Source organism: Monodon monoceros, unplaced genomic scaffold (genome assembly GCF_005190385.1).
Source record: "Monodon monoceros isolate NGI ecotype Baffin Bay Population unplaced genomic scaffold, NGI_Narwhal_1 Super_Scaffold_8, whole genome shotgun sequence".
Lineage (NCBI taxonomy): Eukaryota > Metazoa > Chordata > Mammalia > Artiodactyla > Monodontidae > Monodon > Monodon monoceros.
In genome coordinates, this window is record NW_021703785.1 from 67,542,044 (window position 1) to 67,568,653 (window position 26,610).

The 26,610-nt window shown below is 39.3% G+C and overlaps 1 protein-coding gene across 3 annotated transcripts; it reads left to right on the forward strand.

Annotated features, from left to right (window-relative positions):
• Positions 1 to 1,598: 1,598 nt before the first annotated feature.
• On the forward strand, positions 1,599 to 26,610 carry HSPH1 (heat shock protein family H (Hsp110) member 1). Of its 3 annotated transcripts, XM_029210251.1 has the most exons (19): positions 1,675 to 2,108; positions 4,693 to 4,750; positions 6,846 to 6,986; positions 7,722 to 7,844; positions 10,026 to 10,125; positions 11,268 to 11,401; positions 11,833 to 12,077; positions 12,706 to 12,934; positions 14,530 to 14,636; positions 14,883 to 15,016; positions 17,229 to 17,437; positions 19,047 to 19,178; positions 21,604 to 21,741; positions 22,630 to 22,755; positions 24,115 to 24,222; positions 24,324 to 24,443; positions 24,663 to 24,824; positions 25,717 to 25,923; positions 26,025 to 26,602. In XM_029210251.1, the coding sequence occupies exons 1-18, from the start codon at positions 2,002 to 2,004 to the stop codon at positions 25,921 to 25,923; spliced, it is 2,580 nt and encodes an 859-aa protein (XP_029066084.1). In that variant the 5' UTR covers positions 1,675 to 2,001; the 3' UTR covers positions 26,025 to 26,602. The 3 variants fall into 3 exon arrangements, with proteins under 3 accessions (XP_029066083.1, XP_029066084.1, XP_029066085.1); XM_029210250.1 differs by having other exon boundaries at positions 1,599 to 2,108; positions 25,717 to 26,610; XM_029210252.1 differs by lacking the exons at positions 1,675 to 2,108; positions 4,693 to 4,750; positions 26,025 to 26,602 and adding an exon at positions 5,316 to 6,241.

Here is a 26,610-nt window from a genome sequence, read left to right on the forward strand (position 1 = left end):
TCCAGGGGCTCTCACAAGCTGTACTATAAAGCATATCAGTATTGCCCCAGGATTTGAATCTGATCCAAATCTGTCTGGCTCCAAAGACCTAGAACTGTTCCTTCCTCCTTTCTGCACAAGCTTCCTATAAAAATGTGGGAAGCAGACCAAAAAATCTCAACGTTCTATTTCTGTTCAAAAATGCTATGATTCCATGGATTTTAATATAAGGGTTTCATATACCAAAAAAAAAAAAAAAAAAAAATGAGGGCGGGGGAGTCAAGAAGTTTTTGTAAAGCAAACCAAAAATAATTATAGCTAACTATATTTTCAAATTTATGAATACAGTCACCTTTAGAGGCTATTTTATTAAATTCTCTCCACCTTAAAGGTGAGTTAACTGAAGCACGTAAGGATTAAGTACCTTTTGTCTAACTGCCGGGTCAAACATACAAGTGATTTTGTATGCAATATAAACCTGGCCTTTTAGCCTTGTCTCTGATTTAACCTCCTAAAGACTGCCATACTCTTAATTTTTCTAACGTCAGGTCGAAATTCCTACGGATTTCATATGTATTCCTACGTCCCTGAGGGAGCGTCAGCAAGGAGCAAACTTAAAAGGACACTGAAGGGTAGAAAACACCTGACAATACCAGCAGAGTTACCCCCCTTCTTTTTTTTCTTTTTATGCTCGTCTCATTACTGAAAAGAATTTAACAGGGATACCGCTTTTCAGGGAAAGAAACAAAAGCTGATTCTGATCAAGCAAGAAGCAAAACTTATAATTTATGACTCAGGGGTGGCAGGGCAGAACAAGGTCCGTTCAAGTCAGCTGTATCAAAAATAAACAGAAAGTGATACCACACAGAGCTTTCCAAATTACGCCACACCTAAAATTCGCTTAAAAAACCCAAAACCCACAGAACCCTGACATTTTATTCCCCAAGAGAATATCCTGCCGCTGATGAATACAAGAATATTTAACACAAACCCTTATGCTTGTTACTAGAAGTTGAAACGTAAATTCCTTTTTCTAATTCATAATTCACCAGCCGTGGTGTAATCTAGACAATAATAGAAGCGAATACCGAACAAGCAGGCAAACAAAATAACGCTGTGGCTGGAAAACGAGCGAAAAGCGAAAAAGGTAAGCACCCCCTCTCCCGCGAGTCCCCCAAGACAAAGCCGGCTCCCAGCCCGCACTGCGACCGGGACTACACATCCCAGCATGCAAGGCGACACGGTCTCCCAGTCGAACTACGGTTCCCGACACGCTCTCCTGACAGCGGGCCGACCTCTCTGGCGTCCGGGGGGTCTCGGGTCTCTGCAGGAGTGGGGTGTGTCTCCGCCCGCCCAGCTTCTCCTTCGAGTCTAAGGGTCAGATACCATCGCCCACTAGTAAATAACGAAGATTACGCTTTTTCGAGTCATTCTTCGTTGCCCGTTTTATTGACAGCAAAGAGCCTCAGGCTAGGGCGGGCGGGGCGTAGGCGGGTCAGCTTGGCCAGTTTGAGCCAATAGCGTCGGAAGGGCTGTCCTGTTGCCATGGCAACGGCGGCCGTCCCCAGAGGGACCAGCCACCCATTGGGTGGAATCTTTCGAGAAGGCTCGAGAAGAAGGAAGCGGAAGTGGCACGTGGAGGGGCCGGTGGAGGCGCCGGTGAGTAAATGCCGCAGATTCTGGAAAGTTCCGATCAGTGCGATACATAAGGCTGAGACGCTGGGACCTTCTCTTTCGGGTCGGTAGTTAAGCGGCAAGCTGGTGAGCGAGCCGGTGAATATCCAGGCAGGCAGCCCGAACTGCGGAACGACTTGCGGAGGCCGAGCGCAGCTTTCTCCCGTGGTTACTCTTCTGCGAGCCGCCACTGTCCCCGGGAATCCGGCGGTGCCAGACCGGCAAATCGTCCGTGTGTCCGTCCGCGTGACAGGACCGGACCCCGCGGGAGCCGCGCGCAGCGGGGGCAGGAAGCGGCGGCTGGAGGACACAGACCGACCCGAAGCGGAGGCGGACCGAGAGCCGGCCATGTCGGTCGTGGGGCTGGACGTGGGCTCGCAGAGCTGCTACATCGCGGTGGCCCGGGCCGGGGGCATCGAGACCATCGCCAACGAGTTCAGCGACCGGTGCACCCCGTAAGTGGGAGCCTGCGGGGGCGCTGGGGGGAGGTTCTGGGGCGAGGGCAGCAAGCCGGCGGGGGCTGCGGATCCCGGGGACCCCAGGTTTGCGGCTGGCCGCGGAGCGCCGGGGCGAAGGAAGGGCGATGTGGGGAGCGGTGCGCCCTCCGTGGGGTCGGGATGCCGGCGGCCTAGCCGCCGGGTAGGGGAGGGGGCTTGCGGCCACGAATCGGATAGACGGGTCTCCGGGATTCGAGGGGCCAAGAGAAGCCCGGGAGTCGAGTCCCCCGGGGTCGTCCCTTCTGGCGGGCTCCCTCCTGGGGGCCGGTCTGCGTGCAAGCCCGAGACTTAGCTCCTTTTTCTTGGCAAGAAGCTTCAGCCAGCTCCTTGCGCGGCCGCCCCCGTTTCCCCACCCGGCTTCTCTGAGCTGGCCGAGCCGCCCCCAGCTCGTCCCCCTCCCTCCGAGCATGTCTTTGCGCACCGCAGAGCTGGGGCTGCCGAGCTTTTTCTTCCGCATTGTGAATCTCGAAATGAGCTGGAAGCTTCCAGAGCTCGTATGCTGCTTCTTGTGCAGGGAGCGGGCGGATTGTAGTTAGCGACCACAGAATCACTCCTTTGATGATGAATCTACCTTTTCTTGCTCACTCTTGGATCATTTGTGAACGATGTAAACGGCCTTTTTCCTCGTTTTATGAAAGCCGTTAAAGAGGAATCCTGAATCGTGTTCCAATTTCTTTAATTTTGAACGGCTTAAATAAGGAGAGAAAGGAAAAATTGCACACTTTGGTGCTAGAACTCCTCTAGAGGATGGATGTTGTCACTGAATTAAATGGTATATTCTACAGCAGCATGGGGTGGGCAAAGGGTAACATTTTAATAAGTAACTTTTTTGGAGGGGAGTCTTAATTTCTGATTATGTTGTATGCAAACATGCCTGCATATACATTGATAAAAACAACTGCTCACTTCTCAGGGAAAATGGTGTAGGTATTTATTTTTAAGTGCCTTAATCCCAAGATAAAAATCGTAGAATGAAACATCGAGCCCAAAGGTGAAATGACTGGGCTTATATCACTATTTGAGTGTAGATGAACATTTATGAAAGTGAACGGAAGTGAGAAGATAACCAGACATTGACAGCATCAGTAGCATTGGGAAGACTGCTATTCACAGAGCATCTCGTGCATCAACCTCTTTATAAAGCTACAGTGTTTTAGTTTAGCTGTGTGAAGGGCTCTGATCGGAGTATAGTAAGAAAGAAGATAGTATCTCAGGATTTCATGCTTAGGTGCAGTTTACATCTTTGTTCTCTTTGGTCCAGTAAAAGGAAGAAGAGTTGTTCAAGGGAGAGTAGAGAAAAATTATGTATGTGGCTATAGTGACCACTGTGAAACTAAAGCTGACAGGTGTGTCTCAAAAATGTAAACCAAGGGCAGTACTGGAGTTTCCCTTAATATTTTTTATATAATAGATGTTTGACTCAACTGTATTGGCTACTATTAATTTCTGTTTAGTATAATTAATTTGATTCTCTTCTTGGAAAATGAGTAAATTCGTTCCGCAACTGTATGTTTACTCTGAGCTCGGAGTGCTGTTCTGTTTTTGGAAGGTATTTTAAAGCTCTAGCCTTTGCTCCAGCAGTTCTCTGGCTGTTAAGATGCTATTTAGCACCTGCTCAGATAATCTAGGTCTAAGATGTCTCTGTTACAGCAAGTTTAAATTTGATTCAGCTTGATATTTAATGCCTTCAGTGTATTCCCATTTTGCTCATATCACACCATTATTCCTACCTGCCCTGCAATCTAAAACCTAATTCACTTTCATCCTTCTGACAAGACTTTATTGCTCTGTGCTACCATTCCATTTCCACTGCTCAGAAGGCTGTTTAACAGTTACAAGTCACTTCATCTCTTCAGAGCTGACTTAAAATGTAACTGATTATTCAGTCCTTTTGCTCAGCATTTATACTTGGTTCTGTCGTGGTACTTGCTCAGCATCATTTTTACTTGGCTTCCTCAAGTAGAGTCTTCTGTATAGGACCCTCTTTTGTGTGTTTAAACTTGGGAAGCATAGCTTAGGCCCACTTGTTTCCGTTTATCTAAAAACCTTTGATCATAAAGAGTCAGATGATATATCAGGACAGCAATAGGTATGACAGTGACGCTTAGATTTGTATGGAGTTGGTAACTGCGAAGTAGTTACACCATATCTTGTTAATCGTGGCTAGGACCGAGTTAATAATACTCTAACTATTCAAAGCATTTTCACAGTTAATGTCCACTTGCTGATAATTGGGGCCTGGAGAATTATGCTGGTGCTTGCAGTACTGGAAAGTGTCCTCTGAGCCTTGAGCAGACGGGAGTGGGGGCCAGGGTGGGGTGCAGCTGCCACCTAGATTGGATTCTCAGAGTTAAGCAGCTGACCAAAGCTTTGGAGTCCAAAGTTGTGCTGTACTGTGCCCCCTTCCCCCAGAATGGGTAGGATATTTTTTTCCTTTTTTGGGGTGGGAAATTTATGTTAGAATTTTCCTCTTGTCAGTTAAAAACCTCCACATTTATGCTTTTAACATTTGTAAAACATGGTTTTTTAAAATTTCTTCTAGATCAGTCATATCATTTGGATCAAAAAACAGAACAATTGGAGTTGCAGCCAAAAATCAGGTATGTTCTTTAAGAGGATTCTGATCATTTTTTAAGAGAGAAGTTTTAAAAGTAAAATCTCAGAGACATACAAAAATACGAAATACCTAAGCCTATCTATTTTTGAGTTTTAGAATTGTAACGCAGATACTCCTTATGAGCCCTTAGATACTTATTTTTTTTCTGTTCTCTTCCTTTTGTTTTATTGAATAAGATCTTTAACTTTCTAATTTTCCAACCTTAATTTTTAATAACTTTCCTACCTTCTAATGTATCTAATTTTTAAAACTTAAAAACGAGACACATGAAGTTCTTTCATGTGAAGTTTCTCATGATACTCATTTAAGAGTTAAAGCTTCCTTTCATGGAAGGAACTTCTAAGAAGCTCTGTTTAAAAGTGTTTTCAGGTTACTTAATAATTAAGGTAGTACGAGGAGAACTTGTCTAGGCCTGTGCTGGCCTGTAGAGTAGCTGTTACATGTGGCCCTTGAGCACTTGAAATGTGCCTGATCTGAATTAACATGTGAAGTATAAAATGTATGTGATTTTGCAGGCTTAAAATGAAATAAACAATCTCATCAACTGTTTACATCAAGTACGTGTTGAAATGACAATATTTTAGATGAATTAGGCTAAATAAGTTATTGGAATTAATTTTACGTATTAATGGGACTTGAAAATTTACCTTTGTGGCTCCCTTTAGGACTCATATTGTAATTTGAACTTTGGGGATCGGGGAGAAAAATAAATAAATATGAAATACGAAAATCCCTTTTGTGAAAGGCTTTTAAGAAAGGGACTGAAAGCAGGCCTGTTACAATATGTAAACATATATATCAAAGTAACATACACTGTATGCCTTCAGCTTACACAGTGTTACATGTTGATTTATTTAGTTTAAAAAAAAGTTGAAAAAATTCTCTTAATACAGAAAATAGTATTACTAAAAAAAGAAAACTAAACCTTGGAGTACTATATTATGGCCAGTTGGAAGAGAGGAACAAAAGAGCAAAGAAACAAAGCAGGGAAGAGAAATGGCCATGCCCACTCAAAGTAACCTGCTCAAAGGGGAGAGACACTAGTGAAGTAACAACCTCCCCAAATGTGGCCGTTGAGAAGACTGATGTCCCGGACCTGAGATCCCACTGCATTTTTGTGGTTATGTGAGGAAAATCTGTTGAGGCTTAGATCTAGCCTGTAGATTACTAGACATATGTCATCTCGGTTTTAGAATCGCAAGGAATTTTAGTACTTAAACATTGTTTGAAATACTCCATATTCCATATTATTTGAAAACTAGTGTTGCCAAGCTATATTTTTCTCTTTAAAAGAAGTAGATCAGAGAAAGAAGTACACAGTTTTGGTATTTTCAAACTAATAACTTTAGAAGTCTTTGTTTTTCATCTTTTAATTATTTTTGTGTTTTAAATAAGGTTCCCACTGCTGACATCTTTGAGTGAAATATGCTATGAAGTGGGACTTGTATATCCAGAGCCTAATCATCAAAAATATGTACGTGCAGTTGAAAGCATTACCTCATATAGAAACTTTTTGAATTATCCTTGCGTTTTCTGCTTTTTGGTATAGATAATTAACATTCCATGCTATTGATAGGAAAAGTAGCAATCAGTATATTTTGTGGCACAAAGTACTTATCCTGGCCACTTAGCGACTCAACAAATAGACTACTGTAACAATTAACTCCTTTTTAAAAAAAAATGTGACCAGACTATAGTACTTCTAAATATCCTTTTTCATTTATTCATTAGGTATAAAACAACTGTAGTGGGACAAAAGGAATGAAATAAAGTGATACATACAGTTCTTGGGGTTTGTTCAGAGCTCCAGGGATAGTTTCACTATCTGAGTTTATCTTGCAGACTTTGAAGCCTGTGTGTATCCCTCTCACTGCCTCCCTCCTGGCATTTCTATAGGAAAAGGAGAAAGAATAAAGTCCATTCATTGATGGAGAAAGTCAGGGCTCTGGGGAAGGTTACTTATATCCCTCTGATTTGAGTTGTACAAGTGACTTTCTTTTTAATTGCTGTAAGTACTAATAGGTGTTGAAATTAGAAAAAAATGTAAATCTCAGTGTTTTTTTTTTTTTTTTTTGCAGCAAATCACTCATGCAAACAATACAGTGTCTAATTTCAAGAGGTTTCATGGCCGAGCATTCAATGACCCCTTCATTCAAAAGGAGAAGGAAAACTTAAGTTATGATCTGGTTCCAATGAAAAATGGTGGAGTTGGAATAAAGGTAATATAATCGAGCAATCTTAGATTCCTTACTAGGAAACTGTTTCATCTACAGAGAAAAGTACTTAATTCTTAATAAATATGTAACTCAGTTTCCTTATTTGGACAAGGTGGTCTTTTATTTTTTATCTAGTCTCTCTTAAACTATAGGTTTATGTTTAAATCATCCTTGAAAATTATTCAAATGGTATATACTGCTGTAACTTAATTTGTGTTTCTCATAACGTCTTGACAATTATAAAATTTAGAATTCATGGTGTTTAAAGAAATCTAAATTGTGTTGTCGTATCAAACAAAAGTCTGTTCCAATACAGCTCATTTGCAGTTGTTTGGAGAGCTACAGTGTAATACAACCAGAAATCTTTTTTTAAACTACAGAGGCATTCCTGTCTTATGATCTACACAAAATAATATTTATCCCAGTGATTCATCTCTTCAGTTAGAGTGGAAATTTACTATCTTCTATAATACTTTGACTAGTACTTTGGATAGGGGAAAAATCTGCCCCAGCTTTTTTTCTCTTCATCTCTGGGCAAGAATCTTTCTTTTTTTCTTTGCTTTGCTTTCCTTTCCCTTTTTCTCTTCCTTTTACCTTTCCTTTCCTTCTTCTTTTCTAAACAGTTATAACAGTAAAGGTTTTCTGGAAGAGAATGTGTAATAATGTTTGTAAGTTAATATTATTAGCATGTAACTTTTAGGATTACAGTATTTAAGGCATTTTCTTTCCTCAATACAGGTAATGTACATGGATGAGGAACATCTGTTTAGTGTGGAACAGATAACAGCCATGCTGTTGACTAAGTTAAAGGAAACTGCTGAAAACAACCTCAAGAAGCCAGTAACAGATTGTGTTATTTCAGTAAGTAGAGTTCGGCAAGGCAATGTGTTGTATGTTAATTTGCCTTTTTCATGTTACTTTTTAGTATTGAATGTGTGAAAGCTGTCCTACTACTAGAGATCAGAACTCTGCCGCGCTCTATACCATAGTGTTCAGCAGCATTGCATAGCAGGCTTGAGTGGTGATTTTAGCCAGAAGCTGCAAAGGTTTTTGAGTGGTGTTACATGTCATTATCTCCTGTCAGGCTTTTTGAAAATACAGACTGATTGGTCTAATTGGAGGATATTCTAAAGTTAGTTGACGTATTGAGAGACAATTGTGTACTTACACGAGAGCTTTTCAGAATTTTATCCACACGTGAGAACCAGAGAGTTGGTTCTTGGTGATAAGTAGTTTTAAAATGTAACCTACCAGTAGTGACAAAACCTAGGTTTTTTTTTTTTAGCATTGGCAAGCCCACTACTTTCAATGGACAGTTGATAATTAGGTTATTAAGGAGTATTTGCAATGGACAAAAGTCATTTTTTTTTTTTTACATTAAGGTTTATTAACACTCCCTCGTTTATGTAAGGGATTAGGAAATATGTTAATTGATTTATAGGTAAAGATTTGATCTGGGGAAAAGTGTATACATTAAAATAAGATTAGGTGTTCGTTATTGAGGTTAGAGAAACAAGGAAAAAGAGAGGCCTTCCTTCTTCTTTTGAAGACTTAGTTCTCTTTTTTTCTCTTCTGAGTAGTTAAAGTTAATTAAGAGAGCTACTCTAATCTCTCCCACTATCTCTTTTCTACCTAGCCCATGTCTCAGAACAGCTGTTACCGTGAGCTGGAGATTGCAACCAGGCTATACTGACTGTATAGGACAGGGTGTCACTTCCCCTGCCGCAAGGATCCTTTACATACATTTTATACCTAATCACCTCTCCCACATGAAAGTTTAGTAGTACAGATTTAGTGTATATCTGTTCCTGTACTGTGGCCCTTTAGACAGCCACAGGCCATTGTAACTAGCTAAATATTTTTTTGTCCTTATGTACCAATTTTCACCCTCTACAATGTTGTTATTCTCTGTGGCGAATTTGCGCTATGGGGAAAAGTCATCTTTTATTTGGCAGGGTGGCCTGTCCAGACCTGTCAGAAGCCTTTATGGCAGTGCATCCAGGGATATGCAAGAAGAGAGGCAGAAAGGCTGAAATTTCTCTTGCAAGACAGAAGGTGTTCTACTATAGGAATGTCTGGGTATTGCTTGGAGAAATGCTACTAATCTCTGGTAAAGTTAAAGAATTAAGTTATAAGTCAGTGGTCCTTCCTTCCTCTCCCACCCCCTCTTTAAATAACCTAATATGGAAAACTGAAAGCGTTTTGATTTGAAAGGTGAGCAGAGACCCACCTTCACTCTTGTCACTCTTTCTGAAGCATTTATAGGTAACTTGGGGAGAAAATGCGAAAGCCACTGTACCAAGTTTTCTCTTAGGTACTTTCCAGTTAAGTGATTATATGAACGTATTGTTAGATGCTCTTCTGGAAGAATGTGCTAGTTAAAGTGCTGTCCTAGAAAGCAATCAGAAGAATTCATCTAGCTAGAACACAACACCGTAAGAAACTTTATCCCTTGAGCTGATTTTGTTCTTCTTCCTCTTAGAAAAATCAACAGACTTTGACAAAAAAGTTTCATTTTTGTAATCTTAACAGGTTTACTGAATTAGAAGGTACCCCAACGATTAATGCTTAAAACCAACGAACAGCAAACTAAAGGGCAGAGGCTAGAATTAGCTGTATTATCTTTAAGTTCCTGTAATCTTTATAGTTTAATTACATTTAATGTTGACATAGCAGAATAATTTCCAAATGTCAGTAGAAATTTAAGACTCGTTTGGAAATAGTATTTCATCCTCTTAAATGTAAAGCTTTTTGTTAGATTTAAGTAACTGTTAATATGTCTTATGAATACTGGTTAGTTTTTATTTCAGGTTAAAATTTGGTTATAATAAATTTGATACTTATAATTTTAGGGCAGTCTTTTCAAAAGTAATTGCTGTTTCTGAAAGTTAAAGAACTTGTCATTCTTTTTCTGTTTTGTGACTTGGCTAGGCACTTATTTAGCTGGACTGTTGTGAATTGATTACAGATGGTTGTGAGGGATTTGTATGTTTTATTTTGTGTGTTCTAGGTAAGTTAGATTCTTTCCCTTCTTGTTTGCAGGTCCCTTCTTTCTTCACAGATGCTGAGAGGCGATCTGTCTTAGATGCTGCACAAATTGTTGGCTTAAACTGCTTGAGACTCATGAATGACATGACAGCTGGTAAGAAAAAAACTTTTTGTGTAGCAGTTTCGAAACTTTCGAAACTAAAGTTAAGACACACCAGGTCCTGTTATCAAACACTTTCATGTAGGTGTAGAAACACAGTCTATTAAAAAACGTGTTAGATTTGAAAGCAAAAATTCTAGCCTTTCAGATGCTTGTTTTAATGAGAAGTTGGCACTTTGTCAAATATATGAATCTGTTTTCATTAGGAAATTCTTGTATATAAATTTTTTAATCCTTTAAATTAGTTGTATTGGATTTAGTTTTTTATTTCCTTACATTGTTTTTATAGTTAAGAAGCAAGTTTTCCCAAAACCTCATGATTTTGGCTTTTACAACTACCTTGACTATTGATTTAGCTTACATTTTTTTTTTCCCTCATATGCTTTCCGATTGTATGTGGTTAGGAGTCGATCATTCATCTTATATCAGATATTAATTTAAGCTGTATGATTTGCCAGGCACCTTGGTAGGAATGGATATAGTGGGGAGCAAAGCACTCACTTATCTCCTCTTAGACCTTGTATCAGCTTCTTGTGATTACAGATGGACTCCAAGTCAGTTACAATGTAGTGTATTCAGGCAAAGCAAAGAAGACTTTGTTTAGTATGTTTTTAATAGATGTTTTAAGAACTCTTAAAGTATTGATAAAGGTGTGTTCTTAAGTATACATATTTAGAAATACAGTGGTTTCAAAATTCAGAAAAAGCTAACACAGACTACTTAAGATAGGTCAGTTATTTGCCTTGAATCTAATTGGTAGGACCTGCAGTTGCTGTAGTTATATATTAAATTCTTAATTTTTTTGGATAAGCAGTCTCCTAGCAGGTTGTGGTTAAAATGTAAGTATTGTGTAATGAGCCTGATATTGTTTGTGTGTGGTTACACGTGGTTTACATGCCATTGTTTTTACATTACGTATGTCCTCTCTGTCACATCTCTCCATATATTTAAAAGTGATAGAACATTGTTCTAAAATCAGAAAGGGACAAAGTATGAAGTCAGATATAAAAGAAATATGTTCACTTTTAATTAATGGAAGTACAGTCAGGTTTCCTGCATGTGTGATTATATTGGTAACAATGAAATTCCTAAGAAAATGTGAACCAAAGAATCGAAACATACTAATTTTTTTTTAGTTGCTTTGAATTATGGAATTTATAAGCAGGATCTCCCAGGCCTGGATGAGAAACCTCGAGTAGTGGTTTTTGTTGATATGGGACATTCAGCTTTTCAAGTGTCTGCCTGTGCCTTTAACAAGGGAAAATTGAAGGTAAAGTCATAAATCAGAACTAAGTGACCCAAATATTACATGTGTGACAGTTGTCATTACTTTAGGCTCCTGAGCTTCTTGACTGGGCTCTTCTAGGTAATGAAGAGTTTTGGGTAAAGATATTAACCAAGAGTTGCTCCTAAGGTTGATCCTCCATAAAGATGATGTAATCGTTTCGCATCTTGCTCAGGAAAGAAAAGCTTTTTAAGGTTATCTTCCATGTAATCACTAAAATTAAAGACATCTTAGAGACTTAACATTTCGTTTGGGTTTTGTAGTTACACGTCTCCTTACTGACTTGGATTTCATGTTGTAGTTTAAATAGAAATTTTGAGCCTAGGAGTCTTTGGTTGTTTGAATAGCAATATTTAAGACTCTAGTTGCAAATATGATTGAAATAACCAGATTATTTGTTGTTTTAACTAAATTAGGTACTGGGAACAGCTTTTGATCCTTTCTTAGGAGGAAAAAACTTTGATGCAAAGTTAGTGGAACATTTTTGTGCAGAATTTAAAACTAAGTACAAGTTGGACGCAAAATCCAAAATTCGAGCGCTCCTTCGTCTGTATCAGGAGTGTGAAAAATTGAAAAAGCTGATGAGCTCTAACAGCACGGACCTACCACTGAATATCGAGTGCTTTATGAATGACAAAGATGTTTCGGGAAAGATGAACAGGTGTGTCTTGAATTCTGACAGATTAAAGAAGGAACTTCTTGCTGCAACTGTAGTCCACGTGTCAGTTCTAGCTGTGGTGTTGTGAGCCTTGGCCCACATTTCAGGATTGTACCGTACCTGCTGGAAAGACTGTCAACGTCATTAGAACTAGGGTTGCTTCTGCAAAGAGGGTTTTTAGGAAGATCTGTGCTCAGTGCCCTTGTAGTGAAGTCTTTTGGGTCATTTTCACTTTTTAGTATTTCTGGGCCAGTAATTCAATAATGGTTTCACAGAATATTTTGCAGAAATACTTTGAAGAGAATGGAAATATTCAAAGTAATGAAAACAGGATCATCTAAAACATTAAGGAATAAATGGAAATTTTAATATAAAAGTGATTTCTTCTAGTAATACCTGTCAAACTGATTTTCTCCTCATGCCCTTACTGCATCTGCTTTGTATATTTTTTGAAAAAGAAAAGTAACAAATTACAGTATGGTTGAACTTGGCCCATGTAGAATTCAGGGTGTCTGAGGGGAAAAAAAAAAATGCTGTGTTGATAAGACTTATTTTTTAAAAAATAGGACGGGATATTGGCCTTAAGATAAGTTTTCTAAAGATTTCTAAAGTTTTCCTCTTAATTGCCAAGGGCACAGTTTGAAGAACTCTGTGCTGAGCTCCTGCAAAAGATAGAAGTTCCCCTTTATTCATTGCTGGAACAAACTCAGCTCAAAGTAGAAGATGTGAGTGCTGTGGAGGTAGTTGGAGGCACTACACGAATCCCAGCCGTGAAAGAAAAAATTGCCAAATTCTTTGGAAAAGATACGAGCACGACGCTCAACGCAGATGAAGCAGTGGCCAGAGGGTGTGCACTACAGGTATTGCCTTCTCAGCCCTTCTCCCTCTGGGGGCTCATTCCTTGAACCATTTCTGCTTTACTTCATCGAGGTGGGGTCACAGAGAAAGCAGAGCCCAGTGCCCAGTTAGACACCGCAAGGGGGTTACTTACATTTCCACAAATCGGTGAGGCTGTGGGGACACAGGATCTGCTTCAAGTATTGGAAGGTTTAGGAAGTTTAAGACTCAAAGAACTACAGAGCTAGTGTTTCTCAAGCTGGGGATTAGGGACAGGCATGATTCTGAGGGGATCATAGAAAACATGGCCGTAGAGCGCAGAGTAGCCGTGTGGTGGTGCCGGTTGTTACAGAGCACCGAGGAGGGCAGGGGAACGGCAGTCTGGTGCAGTGAGGAATTGATTTGGGGAAAGTTAGCAGGGTTAAGAGTATTAGCTAACAGGGGGTTTGATGAAGTAGCTGTTCTCCCTGCAAACTGATTGTAGCTTATCAAATAAGGAGGCAGCTCAGAGGCATGAAGTGTTTGGCAAAGTAAAAGCACAAAATCTAGAAGTTACTGATTCAAAAAAATCAGTATTGGTTTATACTTAGGATATTATAGTCAAATCTGAGTAGTTTTAACTAAAGTTTTAAGTTAATTTGTTTAAATTTGATCTAGTTAGCACAGTTTTTTTTAATACAAAGCAGTAGATTCTTTACAGAAAAGTATTTAGACTGACTACTGTGTAAAACTTTTAAAAAAGAGCATATAGATGCTGACTATTGCCTGTGATCCATTGCATCATCAAGATTCCTCATGTTTTGTGGGGTTTTTGTCTTTGCTTCTTCCTTGACAGTGGCGTGCGCCTCCTTCACTGACTCTTGATCACCCAGGACTTCGGAAGCTTATAGTTTCTGTAGAAGTAGAGCTTACTTTGGCTCCTCTTCTGAAGAATCCTGTGTTATTGACAGAGTCAGAGATTTACTGACTTTTAGTTTAGTCATCTGTTCAGTCATTTTTATGCGACAAGTCTAAATCCACCGGTTGGTCTGTTGGGTGTTGTCTACCCTAAATTTGAATTGACCATCGCTTCCTTCATTCCTAAAATGACTTGAAAATAGGCACATTTTGGTTTTACTCTTTTTCAGTCTTAGACATTTGAAAGGCAATGTGGACAGAGCTGTTTGGATGTATATACACATTCAAAAGTGATACAGCTTGTAATTAAAATTGCTGTCAGCAGGGCATTTCTGGAAAGACCAGTGCTTTTTCCTCAGCCCCTGTGAAACCTGTTACTAATTAACAGTTGCTAGCCTAAGATTCATTGTACTGTTTGTCTTTATATCTAGTGATTGCCGTAGTATTTAGATGATAAATCACTTATGTTTAAGACACATACACTGTAAGCAATTTCGAATTTGAATTTAAACCTACCCGTTCTATTTGAATTGATTTTTTTTCTTTTTTAGTATTTATTTGGTTGCACTGGGTGTTAGTTGCAGCAGGTGGGCTCCTTAGTTGTGCCTTGCCAGCTCCTTAGTTGTGGCAGGCGGGCTTGAATTGATTTTTATATTAAGAGCTGAGTGAAATTTTTCATGTGCTCATGATAAATTTTTTCTTTTTCTTTTTTTTTTTGAAGTGTGCAATCCTTTCCCCAGCATTTAAAGTTAGAGAATTTTCCGTCACTGATGCAGTTCCTTTTCCAATATCTCTGGTCTGGAGTCACGATTCAGAAGATGCCGAAGGGTATGTAGGAGAAAATAACTTTCAGATACTTTATTTTGATAATAAAGAAAAATTAGCAAATGAGTTTCATGGTAGAGTGTTTGATTAACTGGGATCTTTCAACAACCCAGACTTACCAAAATATTTCTCTCATTCTGAGTTATAAATGGTGAGATGGGATTGATACAGCTCTTAGAATGTGTTTATTCTGTTTGCATAGCACAGTGAGCTTGAACACTTGAGCTGAATGCCTTTGTTTCCTCTTAGCGTCCATGAAGTGTTCAGTAGAAACCATGCTGCTCCTTTCTCCAAAGTGCTCACCTTTTTGAGAAGTGGGCCTTTTGAGCTGGAAGCTTTCTACTCTGATCCTCAAGGAGTTCCATATCCAGAAGCAAAAATAGGTAAGCAATTCATTGTAATTACTCTTTTGAAGACTTGACTTAGTCAGTGTGCAAACTTAAACATTTTTTCTGTTCTTAGCGATGTTGAGTGGGACGATGCCATGTGAAGACATTTTCATTTTGGAATAATGGTGATGGGGAAATCTCTTTGTTTTGTTGGTGAATAAACTGGCCTATAGAGATGCAATGACTTGCTGGTGCTCTGCTGGTGCTTCCAAGTGTATACATATAAGAGCACTTGAGTATTTTTCCTTTTCTGATGCAGTCTATACTTAAAGGATTATCACCTACTTTTTTTTTTTTTTTTTAAAAAGATATTGGGGGTAGGAGTTTATTAATTAATTTATTTTTGGCTGTGTTGGGTCTTCGTTTCTGTGTGAGGGCTTTCTCTAGTTGTGGCAAGCGGGGGCCACTCTTCATCGCGGTGCGTGGGCCTCTCACTATGGCGGCCTCTCCCGCTGCGGAGCACAGGCTCCAGACGCGCAGGCTCAGTAGTTGTGGCTCACGGGCCTAGTTGCTCCGTGGCATGTGGGATCCTCCCAGACCAGGGCTCGAACCCGTGTCCCCTGCATTGGCAGGCAGGTTCTCAACCACTGTGCCACCAGGGAAGCCTTATCACCTACTTTTAATATTAACCTTTTCTCTGGGTGAAATGTTACTTGCAGAATATTGCTTAAAACCTGGCTTGGAAACCATTGAAGCTACTTCTCAAATGTACCTTTGTACTGTAATCTTTTTTTAAAAACAATACATCTTTATTGCTACATTTTTCCTGGGGAGGTTTGACACTATCCATCTATTTTGACCCATAGTTAACTCTGAAAATGTGGGAGCGCTACAGGCATCTTCTTCAATGGGCGTGTCTCTTTCCCAGGCTACTGGTAAAATTTGCCAATACTGCTAGATCGCTTCAGGGCTCACCTTTGCCCCACACCATTTCATAATGAAATTGTTTGAAGGAGTCTAACCTGGCCAGTTGTGTTTTCTTTCTTAGTACTTAAAACTAAAAGTGTTCTGACACAGGGGAGTTTTTATTTTTTAAAACAGCTTTTATGAATTTATTTATAGATAATTTAAGAAAATCATTGAATATAGACTAAAATTTTGACAGGCTGCATTCTAGTCCCCATTGTGCAGAGGATAAAGTCTAAGCTCTTTAGCATGGCATCACAGTTTTCATTTTATCGCCAAAACCGAGAAGCTTGCACAGACTTAGAGAGCCGTCTTGCCTCTCTCTCCTGGGAGCCTTCTCGGATACCCTTCAGTAAATGCTGTTGCTTTAACTGGATCTTCTGGCAACTATTTCCTGAACCTCGTGATCTGATAATCAATGAAGGTCTATTCCAGTATATTTCACCGACCTGCTAAATAAGTCTAACTTTCTGTGTGTTTGTGTAGACAGCACTTTAACTACAGGCTATTAAATCCCATATAGTGCTCTGCACATAACAGGTTCAAACTACTTAATCTTGTTTACTGGTTTCTGTAGTAACAGTACTACTATTGGTGGAGGTGATAACTAACACTTAGCCCTTGGTTCCATAGTTATAAGTGCTCAGTGTAAAACACTTGTCAACTCAAACCACAGAAGCACAGATAAAGTAACTTACAGCAGGTCACACGGCCAGGATTCAAGCCCAGAGAGTCTGGGTCAGAGTCAGCACTCTGAACTCCTACTCAGGAATGCTCTGGAACTGCTCTATAATGCATGATAATTTCAGGCTTTGATACAAGTTTTAGCTCACCTCTTCTATTTGAAACATAGGAAAATGTTTAGATCATTCAGTCAGAAAAACAGTATTCCCGGGAAAGGCCCTACAGAGTCGGAACGCAGGAAGCACTCGATGTCATCAGCCTTACACTTGAGGTTTCCGTGTCGAGGTTGTGCTCACCTGGAGAAACAGGGTAGGAGGCAGCAGGGATAGCTTGTCATCAGCCTTCACGCAGCGTCTGTGTCGGAGGGTTCAACAGAAAGTCACAAGAGTGCCCTTGCCTTTGAAGGTTTTATGACATATTAAAACTAATCCCAAGTATGATAAGCTAGACTGTGTACTTCTGAGTCTATTTTAAGAGGTTATGTTTATAGTATACATTAAAGGGCTTAAATGTAACTTCGGTAGAGAAAACGGGGAGATTTTGGAATAGCAATATATAGCCTTTGCTTGATAGAGTTAGATTCAGTTCTGAAATTGTCAATTTCTTTTTCGTCTAGGCCGCTTTATAGTTCAGAATGTTTCGGCACAGAAGGATGGAGAAAAATCTAGAGTGAAAGTCAAAGTGCGAGTCAATACGCACGGCATTTTCACCATATCTACAGCGTCTATGGTGGAGAAAATCCCAGCTGAGGAGAACGAAGTGTCTTCTGTCGAAGCAGACATGGAGTGTCAGAATCAGAGGCCATCAGAAAACCCAGACGCCGAGGTAAGTTTGTGGGTAAGCCTTTGAGTTTGAATATATAGTTGACTTAATTCTAAGCCCTAAGAGATGGGTAGGGAAGGGCTAAAATATCTTTTTCTTAATTGTGACTAAAATTTTGGTTAATTGGACGGTAATATACAGCGTGGAGTTCGTGAACTGTGACTAAATTCTGTGTAGCTTTGTTTGAACTGGCATGTGATAACTTAGAGTGGGTGAAAGTTCTTTGAACTGTTCTTTTAAAGACACACAGGGGCCATTTGAGAAATCAGATGCCAAGAGATGATTAAGGAAAAAAAGACTAAATACAAGAGCTGTTTAGTGAAATACATAGCAAATATTAATGCTGTGGTTTGGGGGCTTTTTTGGTTTTATTTTTTGATCGTATGGCAAAATTTGGCTTTGGCGTTTTAGAACCTACTTGCTTTTATTTACACGGTTTGCTGTGTTAGGGAGGGAGGAGGTGAAGTGTCCGCCTGGAGTACAGAAGTTGTTACCGTCCACGATGTTAATGTAGACTGCGGCAGCATTGAGTGCTGGTTTTACGTGGTCTACAGAAGAATTCTAGGAAACTCAAATCGATGAGCTGTTATAGTTCATTTCTGGGTAATAATCAGAAATAGTTTAAATGCAGAGGTGTAGGCAGTTACAGTGTTTCAGTTCAGATGTGAAGAAGGTGTTATAACTATGATCGTTCCTAGAACATTTAAGGAACGTTAGCATTTGAGCCTTCATTTTGTTCTCATCAAGAACTTCAGTGTAATGAATTAAATGACCAGGGCCGCATACTTTCTCATTAGGCTACAGACACCATTATTCTAATGCCTGTTGTCTCCAGTCTCTTAGTACCTTTTGGATATACATACACCAGGAGTGCCTTGCTTCTGGATATCTCAGTGTCTGCCTTAGGATCTTGAAACTCTGAAAGAAAAATATGAGAGACTTCCAGGTGGGCAGCAAGTAGTTAAATTCGAATGTTTCAGGCTTCTCCCAAAGATGGGAAAAGATCATAGCAAGCACTGGTTTTGAGGTGTCTATTAACATGTAGTATTTGTTCTTTATGCTGGGAGTTTTTGAGGTGTAAATAGTTGGATCACGAAAAGAAAGTGGGGACAGAGAGGGTCTTGCATCTCTCTAAACTGAGGTGATGAACCCCCAGATAACTGATCGTCGGCTGTTTTATGTAATTGTTCAGTTCACTGAAATGGAGATGTGTCGAGATGTGTGATGGCCGCTGTGAAATTAGGTTTTTGGGAGCTTGTTTCTGGGAGAGAGGCCTAGAGGAAATCTGCTTCCATGCTTTCGAGAGTTAATATCTGTACAAGGCTAGATGGAAGCTTCTTGAACGAGAGTTCTTGATTGTCATCACATCAGTCAAAACGCTTACTACTTGTTTAACTACATTAACTGTTATCATTCAAAGAATTTCTTACAGGTTTACAGTATCTAAGAGGTTTTCAAATACTTTGTGTTTGTATGCTTTTATCAGTATCTTCCCCCCCCCCCCACCTATTAAGATTTCAGAAATTGAGTGTACTGTGTTTGGTGCCCGATACTTAAATTTATACAAGTACACCTGCTTTCTACATCCTTTGTGCCTGGGCTTTCATTTCAGAAAAATAGCCAGCAAGACAACCATGAAGCTGGAACACAGCCCCAGGTACAAACTGGTGGTCGTCAAACCTCACAGTCTCCCCCTTCACCTGAACTTCCCTCAGAAGAAAACAAAACCCCAGATGCTGACAAAGTGAGTGACTCTTCCAGTTCATTCCATTAGACAGTGTTGCAACATGTGATCATTAATGATATCATTCAATCCGCAGTTTCAAGAGCAAGCACCAGGTTATCGTATTCCATGTAGGGTTTTTTTTCTGATAATTTTCTATATTTTCCAACTAAAACCAGTTAGAGGTACTCCACCTCAGCTGAGGGAATTGAGTATCCTGCTTTTTAGACCTGAAAGCTTCTCTTCAATAACTGCCGCTCCAAGCAACAGGAGGCGAATGCATACCTTTTGTTGTCTTCTCTAGTGCTAGAGTATCTGCAGTTGCGAGCACCTGAAACAGATACGTCCTGGTGCTGTGTGGTTAGTTTCCATTTGAATTCATCCAATGATAAAGACGCAGGCTATAGTAGTCTAGTAAATTTTTTTTCTCCTCTCAAATTACCTGTCAAATTTATATGAATTAATTATGATCTGGTAATAAGTTTCCATTGTTATCCCAGATCGGCACTTTTTGCAGAACTTTGTTCTTTGTGCAGGTGGGATGTAAATCATTAACTTTCATTAGTAGTTTGGTTTTCTCTCATTCTGAGGACAGAATTCTTTACCCTCACATGAATTACAGAATTGTCCCTTGGGGTCCAAATGCATGTTGCACTTGGTAAAAGGTTCTGGTTTTTAATCTCCCATGCCCTGATTGATCCCTTGGGGGCCCTGATATGAGCTGCAGGTCCTGATTCTGATTTCTGGAAACCTTCTTTTTCTCCTGTTAAAGAGGTATGTGATGATGGTGTAGCAGCATTGCTTTCTTTGCAGTGATTGGCTCCTTAATTTCAGCATCCCTCCCCTTCACCACTTAGCGTTGAGCATTAACTGACTTAGGCCAGTGGTCTTAGTACCTGTCTAGAGCATGACACTGGGTAGCATCTTACGTTCTTAGTTGTCAGTGGGACCACTAGTGTCAAACCCTTTGGAACATTACCACAGACCCCCTTGGAGGATTCCTCGTCCATGCCACGTCGAATGCCGTTTTGTGATACATTGGTTTTGTCAGGAGTTGGTTTAATTTTGTTCGGCTAGATAGCCTTATCCTGACTTAACCTGCATATATGTGACTGTCATCCATTTGATTCCCAGATATCTGTTGCACTCCTGTGTTTTGCCAGGTGTAGGTGTCATTTTTCTTTCTGTGTTTTATGCCCCCAGAGCACGCACAGAATATTGGGGGGTTCTTGTGCACTAGAGGGAGGAAGGAGACATGGACATCGCAGGCTGACTGACCAGATCATTGCTAGGGATGCAGCTCACAGCACTGCACAGACGTGATTTCTAAGGGACGCCGAAACAAGTCCGGGGAACATGCGGTCTAGTCCCATCTCTGTCTTTATAATTTTAGCCAAGCCATTGAACCTCTTTCAAGTCCCAGTTTCTTATATAAAGAGCCTAGAATTTTAACATCCTTCATAACTCCCCGAAATTCCCCAGTGTCAGTGCTTGTTGTGCCTCGTGGGCTTGTCCCTGTTTTACCATCTCAGCCAATCAGGGTACACGTTACATAACCCTCGGTTATCTTCTAATCTGTCCTACAGCTGAGTTTCCTAAATTGCGTTCTTTGTCATTTGTGCTTATAGGAACCTGCAGAAATGAAAATACTATGAAAGGCTTGGAAAATTCAAGGCCATAGGAGATACTTCTTTAGCCCTGTATTTACATATTTTGGAAAAACTGACAATAAACTTAGCATTTGCTGCATCATTCCATTTGCTTCCATTTTAAGACTTTTAAAAATCTTTTGACCTTGCAGAGTTGCTAATGAGAAGTGGTATGACTCAAAGCCAGATAGTAGAAATAAGGAGATGTATATATATAGAGACATATACGTGTGCATACGTAATTTCCAAATTCAGGAAATTTTAAAAGGCACTCATCAGTGTAGTGATAATTGTAATTAAAGCACATTTAATGCTGGGATATAGGGCCTCAAATACATATATTACAGGAATAGAGTTGATCCTAACATGCTCAGTAGTCGGTCGAAATCCATCTGGTGTTACCGTTAGATTGTAGGCTATAATTTAAAGATGTGGTAATTTAATAATAATATGTTTGCCTTTTTGGAGTCGCAAACATTGCTTAAAGGGATTAGAAAGCAAGGACTGATGAAGAAAAGCTTTAGCAGGAGAGTTTAAATTTAATAGGAAATGAAAAATATCCTGGTGAATTCTTTTAGGGAAGTGTGGCATGTTTAAGTGTAACTGCAGCCCTGATTTAAAATGCGTGGGTGGAAAATTAGATGATCTCTTATACATTCTTCCAATTTTATGATTTTAGGAATTTTAATTTTTCCTGAGTCCTCAGTAAGTATGATAGGGAGATTTTTGTTATTCAAGGACTGTTTAGGAATTTCTCCTTTTTTTTTTTTTTTTTTTTTTACACCCCTCTTCCCAAGGCTAATGAAAAGAAAGTTGACCAGCCTCCAGAAGCTAAAAAACCCAAAATAAAGGTAGTGAATGTTGAGCTGCCAATTGAAGCCAACTTGGTCTGGCAGTTAGGGAAAGACCTTCTTAACATGTACATTGAAACAGAGGTAAGTGCTTCATTTACATATTTTTATTTTGGAATGTGTTTAGTTTGGCCCTTTTACGCATATTTCTAATAGATAAATGGCTATAATTCTTTCTCATATCTCATAAGTCTATACAACTTTTAGGGATAGGATGAAGCCAAAACTAATGGTTTTTTCAGTTAAATTGTTTTTAGCAAGTTTTGTTTATATTTTTGTAACCTTATTAAAGAAATCTATACCATAGATCATTCTGCTTGGTATAGAATTGATTGCCCAAGTTTTTATGAAGAAATCGGGTGCTAATATCTTCTAGCCCAGAGAGCAATACAATTGGTATCTCAGGCCACACTAAATATTTCTGTTAAAATACATTATGCTTCTTTGTAGTCTACGTATATGAAATAATTGAGGTTCATTTTTCTTTTACTGAGATGGGAACATTGTATTTAGAAATTTAATAATTCTATTCCGTTTATATTTGGTAAATAAATAGACTCTAAGTACATTTATTTATCCTTGATTTTAAAATGTGGTGGCAGAATTGTGTGGCTGTTATACATTGGTCAGTATTAATCCCAGTAGGAGACAACCAAGTAACTACATAAAAGAAAACAAAATTGTATAAAAGCAATAGATTGGTTTTTTCCTTAGTATTAAATCTGAAATGTGAAAGCTATGTAATTTATTATATAATGTTTTTAAAAGAACTCATTCTGTGTATTTAGAAAATGAAGAACTTTGTAGGAATTGTTGGAAGAATTTTATAAGGTATAAATTAGAACTGTTAAGACTGATTTTTTTTTTTTTTTGGATATAATCCTTGATTTTGTTAACTCCAGAATCTAAATAGTTAAAATATAGTTACAGGTAGCAGAAGACTGGAATTAACCTTTTCTGTTTTCCTGACAGGGTAAGATGATAATGCAGGATAAATTGGAGAAAGAGAGAAATGATGCTAAAAATGCAGTGGAGGAATATGTGTACGAGTTCAGGGACAAGCTGTGTGGACCATATGAAAAATTTATATGTGAGCAGGTATGTTTAGGGCTCTGTTTTTATTCAGATAATCTCATTATGAAGTGTTTAATAGCAAATTTGACATTTAAACCTCTACTAGATTATGTAACTTGAGCTCTTTGAAAACAAAACAGCTTGAAATAGAAGTTGTATAAACAAAGTCATAGAGGGAGAGGCTCACTAGTGATGTGCCATTTTATTCTAGTTTATCCCACTGAGTTTAGTTTTTACCATCAAAGAAAGAACCGGTCGGCACTTTTATTCATAGTCTGTGACATCACAGTTACTGTGGCCTAGAAACATAAATAAGAGAAAATCCTTGCTTTCAAAGGCCTCAGACTTTTTTTTATGACTCTGGTGCCTTGGTTGCTCTCTGTCATTGCTTTATCCCATAAGACTTGTTCACTCAGTCATTCCAAAGTTTATCAGGCACCAGTATTCCCCTTAGGCTTTTGTCAGCTCCCAGGAGCAGTATGGCTCTAAGCAAATCCCTGAAGCTCATTTGTGAAAGATGGGCCTTGGAGAAAAATTGGCTAGTTAGAAATCTAGAGTGGCTTTGGAGTTAATTCTGAACTTAAGAGAATTTAAACTGGGAGTCTGTTTTAGTCCTAAGATCCTGAGGCTACTTTGTACTGTTTCTTTCTCAGCTCTGAGGCTGGATTTCTTGTGGTTGGGATTCTGAGGTAGAGATGACCCAAACCAGCTAGACCTCCTAAAGCTAGAGTGTAACTGCATACTTTATGTGAGTTTGTTAGGAATGGCTTTTGTGTGTGTTCAGTGATTGAATTGTCAACTTGTTTAGTTTTCCTTTCAGTATTTGGTGGTCGGGGAAGTGAGTAGAAAGTTACTAATTGAGACCTCGTTGTTTCGGTGACTAGGAAGATGATTCTTTTTTTTTTTTTTTTTTTTTTTTTTACTTTTCGGCTGCACTGCGAGGCACGTGGGATCTTAGTTCCCCGACCAGGGATGGAACCCACGCCCCCTGCAGTGGAGGCGCGGAGTCTTAACCGCTGGACCACCAGGAAAGTCCCTGTGATTCTATAACCACATTTCAGTGTACAAATTGTCCAAAATCGGACTACTGAAATACAATGTTATAAGTCAATAAGAGCATTTTACCACACATTTTCAAATATCCCTGTGTAAAAGAGAGAATGGCCTAAGAATAACTGTCAGTCCCTCTTGTAAAATATTGTATGGCGCTAATAATGCAGTGTTTATCGCTCCCTGATACTTTTCAGTGAAGAGAATCCAGCTAATCAGTGCCTTCCTAGAAATGAAATGAGCTACTTGATGTTCAACGCTTCTGAGGACGACTATTTTGACTATTTTACAGTAAGATTGCCACTAATACTGATTCTTGTGTTCCGTATGTAGGATCATCAAAATTTTTTGAGGCTGCTCACAGAGACTGAGAACTGGCTCTATGAAGAAGGAGAGGACCAGGCTAAGCAGACGTATGTTGACAAGTTGGAGGAATTAATGGTAGGCCCTTCTCTCCCCCTAGAAAGCAGTACTTGTGTTTTAGATTATAGACTTCTAAAATATAATTATGACAAATACTAATTTATTGCATTCGGGTTTAGAAAATTGGCACTCCAATTAAAGTCCGGTTTCAAGAAGCTGAAGAACGGCCAAAAATATTTGAAGAACTAGGACAGAGGCTGCAGCACTATGCCAAGATAGCAGCTGACTTTAGGAATAATGTAAGTCTCTGTAAAGAGCGAGGAAGCTACCCTAGATTTATAAGCTCATGTTTAAGTTGAGGAACCTTCATTGTGAACAAATGTTCGTTCCTAAGTGAGAAATTGGGTTTTGGTGTGTGAGACCAGAGGTGCGTGTGAACTTCATGGAAAATTGGGTCAAGTTAGATGTTACTGTTAAATACACTTAATTCTACAGAATGACCAAGTTTTTCCGTTTAGGATGAGAAATATAACCATATTGATGAGTCTGAAATGAAAAAGGTTGAGAAGTCTGTTAATGAAGTGATGGAGTGGATGAATAACATCATGAACGCTCAGGCCAAAAAGAGCCTCGATCAGGATCCCGTCGTGCGTGCTCAGGAAATTAGAGCAAAAATAAAGGTGCGTGGCATTGTCTGGTGTGTACTGCTGGGTTTTCTTAGGGCTTCTGGTTGCAATCCTTTGAACCTTGAACATAGCCGTTTTTGCTTGAATCTTTTTACCTCATCCCAGGACCAGATTTCTGAGTTTGTTATTGACATTACAAAATGTGGAATACCTTGTAAGTTTCTGTTAAACTTCTGTTTCTTCATTTGTTCATTTAGTTCAACAAATACATTTGTTGAGCCCCTACCATGTGCCAGTTACTGTTCTAGGAGTTTAACTGTCAGTGTACAAAGAATGGAAGTCACCTGCCGGTGTGAGGAGGACTTGACAATAAACAAGCGTGGAAGGATATCAGATTGTGTTAAGTGCCGAGGGGAAAACAGTCAAAAGGGATTAGGAAACTCGGGGCGGTGGAGAGGGACCCAGGTCAGTATTCATCAGGGCAGGCCTTGCTGAGCGCATGAGGCTTGAAGGAAGTTGGGAAGAAAACCAAGGAACTGCTTTCTGCCTGGAAGAATATTCAAACACAGTGAAGGTTAACATGAGCCTTTGAGGTCATGGGCTATAAACTTGAATTCCAGCTCTTTGCTCACTACTTTTTCTGTTCCTGAGGTTAAGTTACTTAACCTCTCCTCCGTAGGTGGGGATGATAATTCCTACCTTTTAATAACTGCTGTGAGATTAAATGGGTTAATAATATGTGAGTAGTTAGTAAGTCCCTGACATACCGTAGAAGAATATTCACATCTCTTTTGATCAGGCTTCAAGCTATATAGTTTTGGGCAAATGTGTTGAGCAAATGGAGTTATTTGAGAGTTGGTAGAAAAATACTGGTTCGGGTATGTAGGAAAGTAATTGAAAATGAACTGGAGTTAGTCTGATTATTAGTTTTGTTTGCCTTTCTTAGGAGTTGAATAACACTTGTGAACCTGTTGTAACACAACCCAAACCAAAAATTGAATCACCCAAACTGGAAAGAACTCCAAATGGCCCGAGTACTGATAAAAAGGAAGAGGACTTAGAAGGCAAAAACAATTTCAGTGCTGAACCTCCACATCAGAATGGAGAATGTTACCCTAACGAGAAGAGTTCCATTAATATGGACTTGGACTAGGTGACATTAAACTGACTTAGTGCTTCAATTAATAAAATATTTTTGCCATGGTATGTGATTCTACATGACATACTGAGACTATTTATATTTTCTTTTTTAAGGATGTTTAGAAATTTTGTGTATTATATGGAAAAAGGAAAAGCTTAAGTCTGTAGTCTTTATGATCCTAAAAGGGAAAATTGCCTTGGTAACTTCAGATTCCTGTGGAATTGTGAATTCATACTAAGCTTCTGTGCAGTACTACCATTTGCATCACTGAGGATGAAATGGACTTTTGTCTTTGGAGAAAATAAAGTGTATTCAAGAGGGCTGTGGTTAAACTCTTCAAGCATTGCTCCGCCAAGGTAGTTTTCTTGCATTTTGCTCTCCGTTTCAGCATGCGTGTGGGTGTGGGTGTTTATAAACAAGACTAAGTCTGATTTCATAAGGGCTTTCTAAAATTAATTCTGTCCAATAGAATATCACTTTTTGCTTTGATATTATTAAAAATCCAGTGACTGAAAGCAAAAGCTAGTGAAATGTGTTAGCAGCATGCAGAACAAAACCTTTACAATTTCTCTCTCCTTACCCAGTGCAGTGTCATGTGAAGGTGTAACGTGGAGGAAACGTTGATTCTGTTTGTAACTGATATTGTGAAGCCTCTTAAGAGCTTTAAAATAAAGTTCATCTTATGGTGTCATTTCTAAA

Excerpts from the sequence above, each read along its gene's own strand:
- HSPH1 (XM_029210250.1), top strand. The coding sequence starts at position 2,002 with ATGTCGGTCGTGGGGCTGGACGTGGGCTCGCAGAGCTGCTACATCGCG. Across the intron at positions 10,126-11,267 it reads CATGAATGACATGACAGCTG|TTGCTTTGAATTATGGAATT; the intron begins GTAAGAAAAAAA and ends ATTTTTTTTTAG. Across the intron at positions 11,402-11,832 it reads TTAACAAGGGAAAATTGAAG|GTACTGGGAACAGCTTTTGA; the intron begins GTAAAGTCATAA and ends TAACTAAATTAG.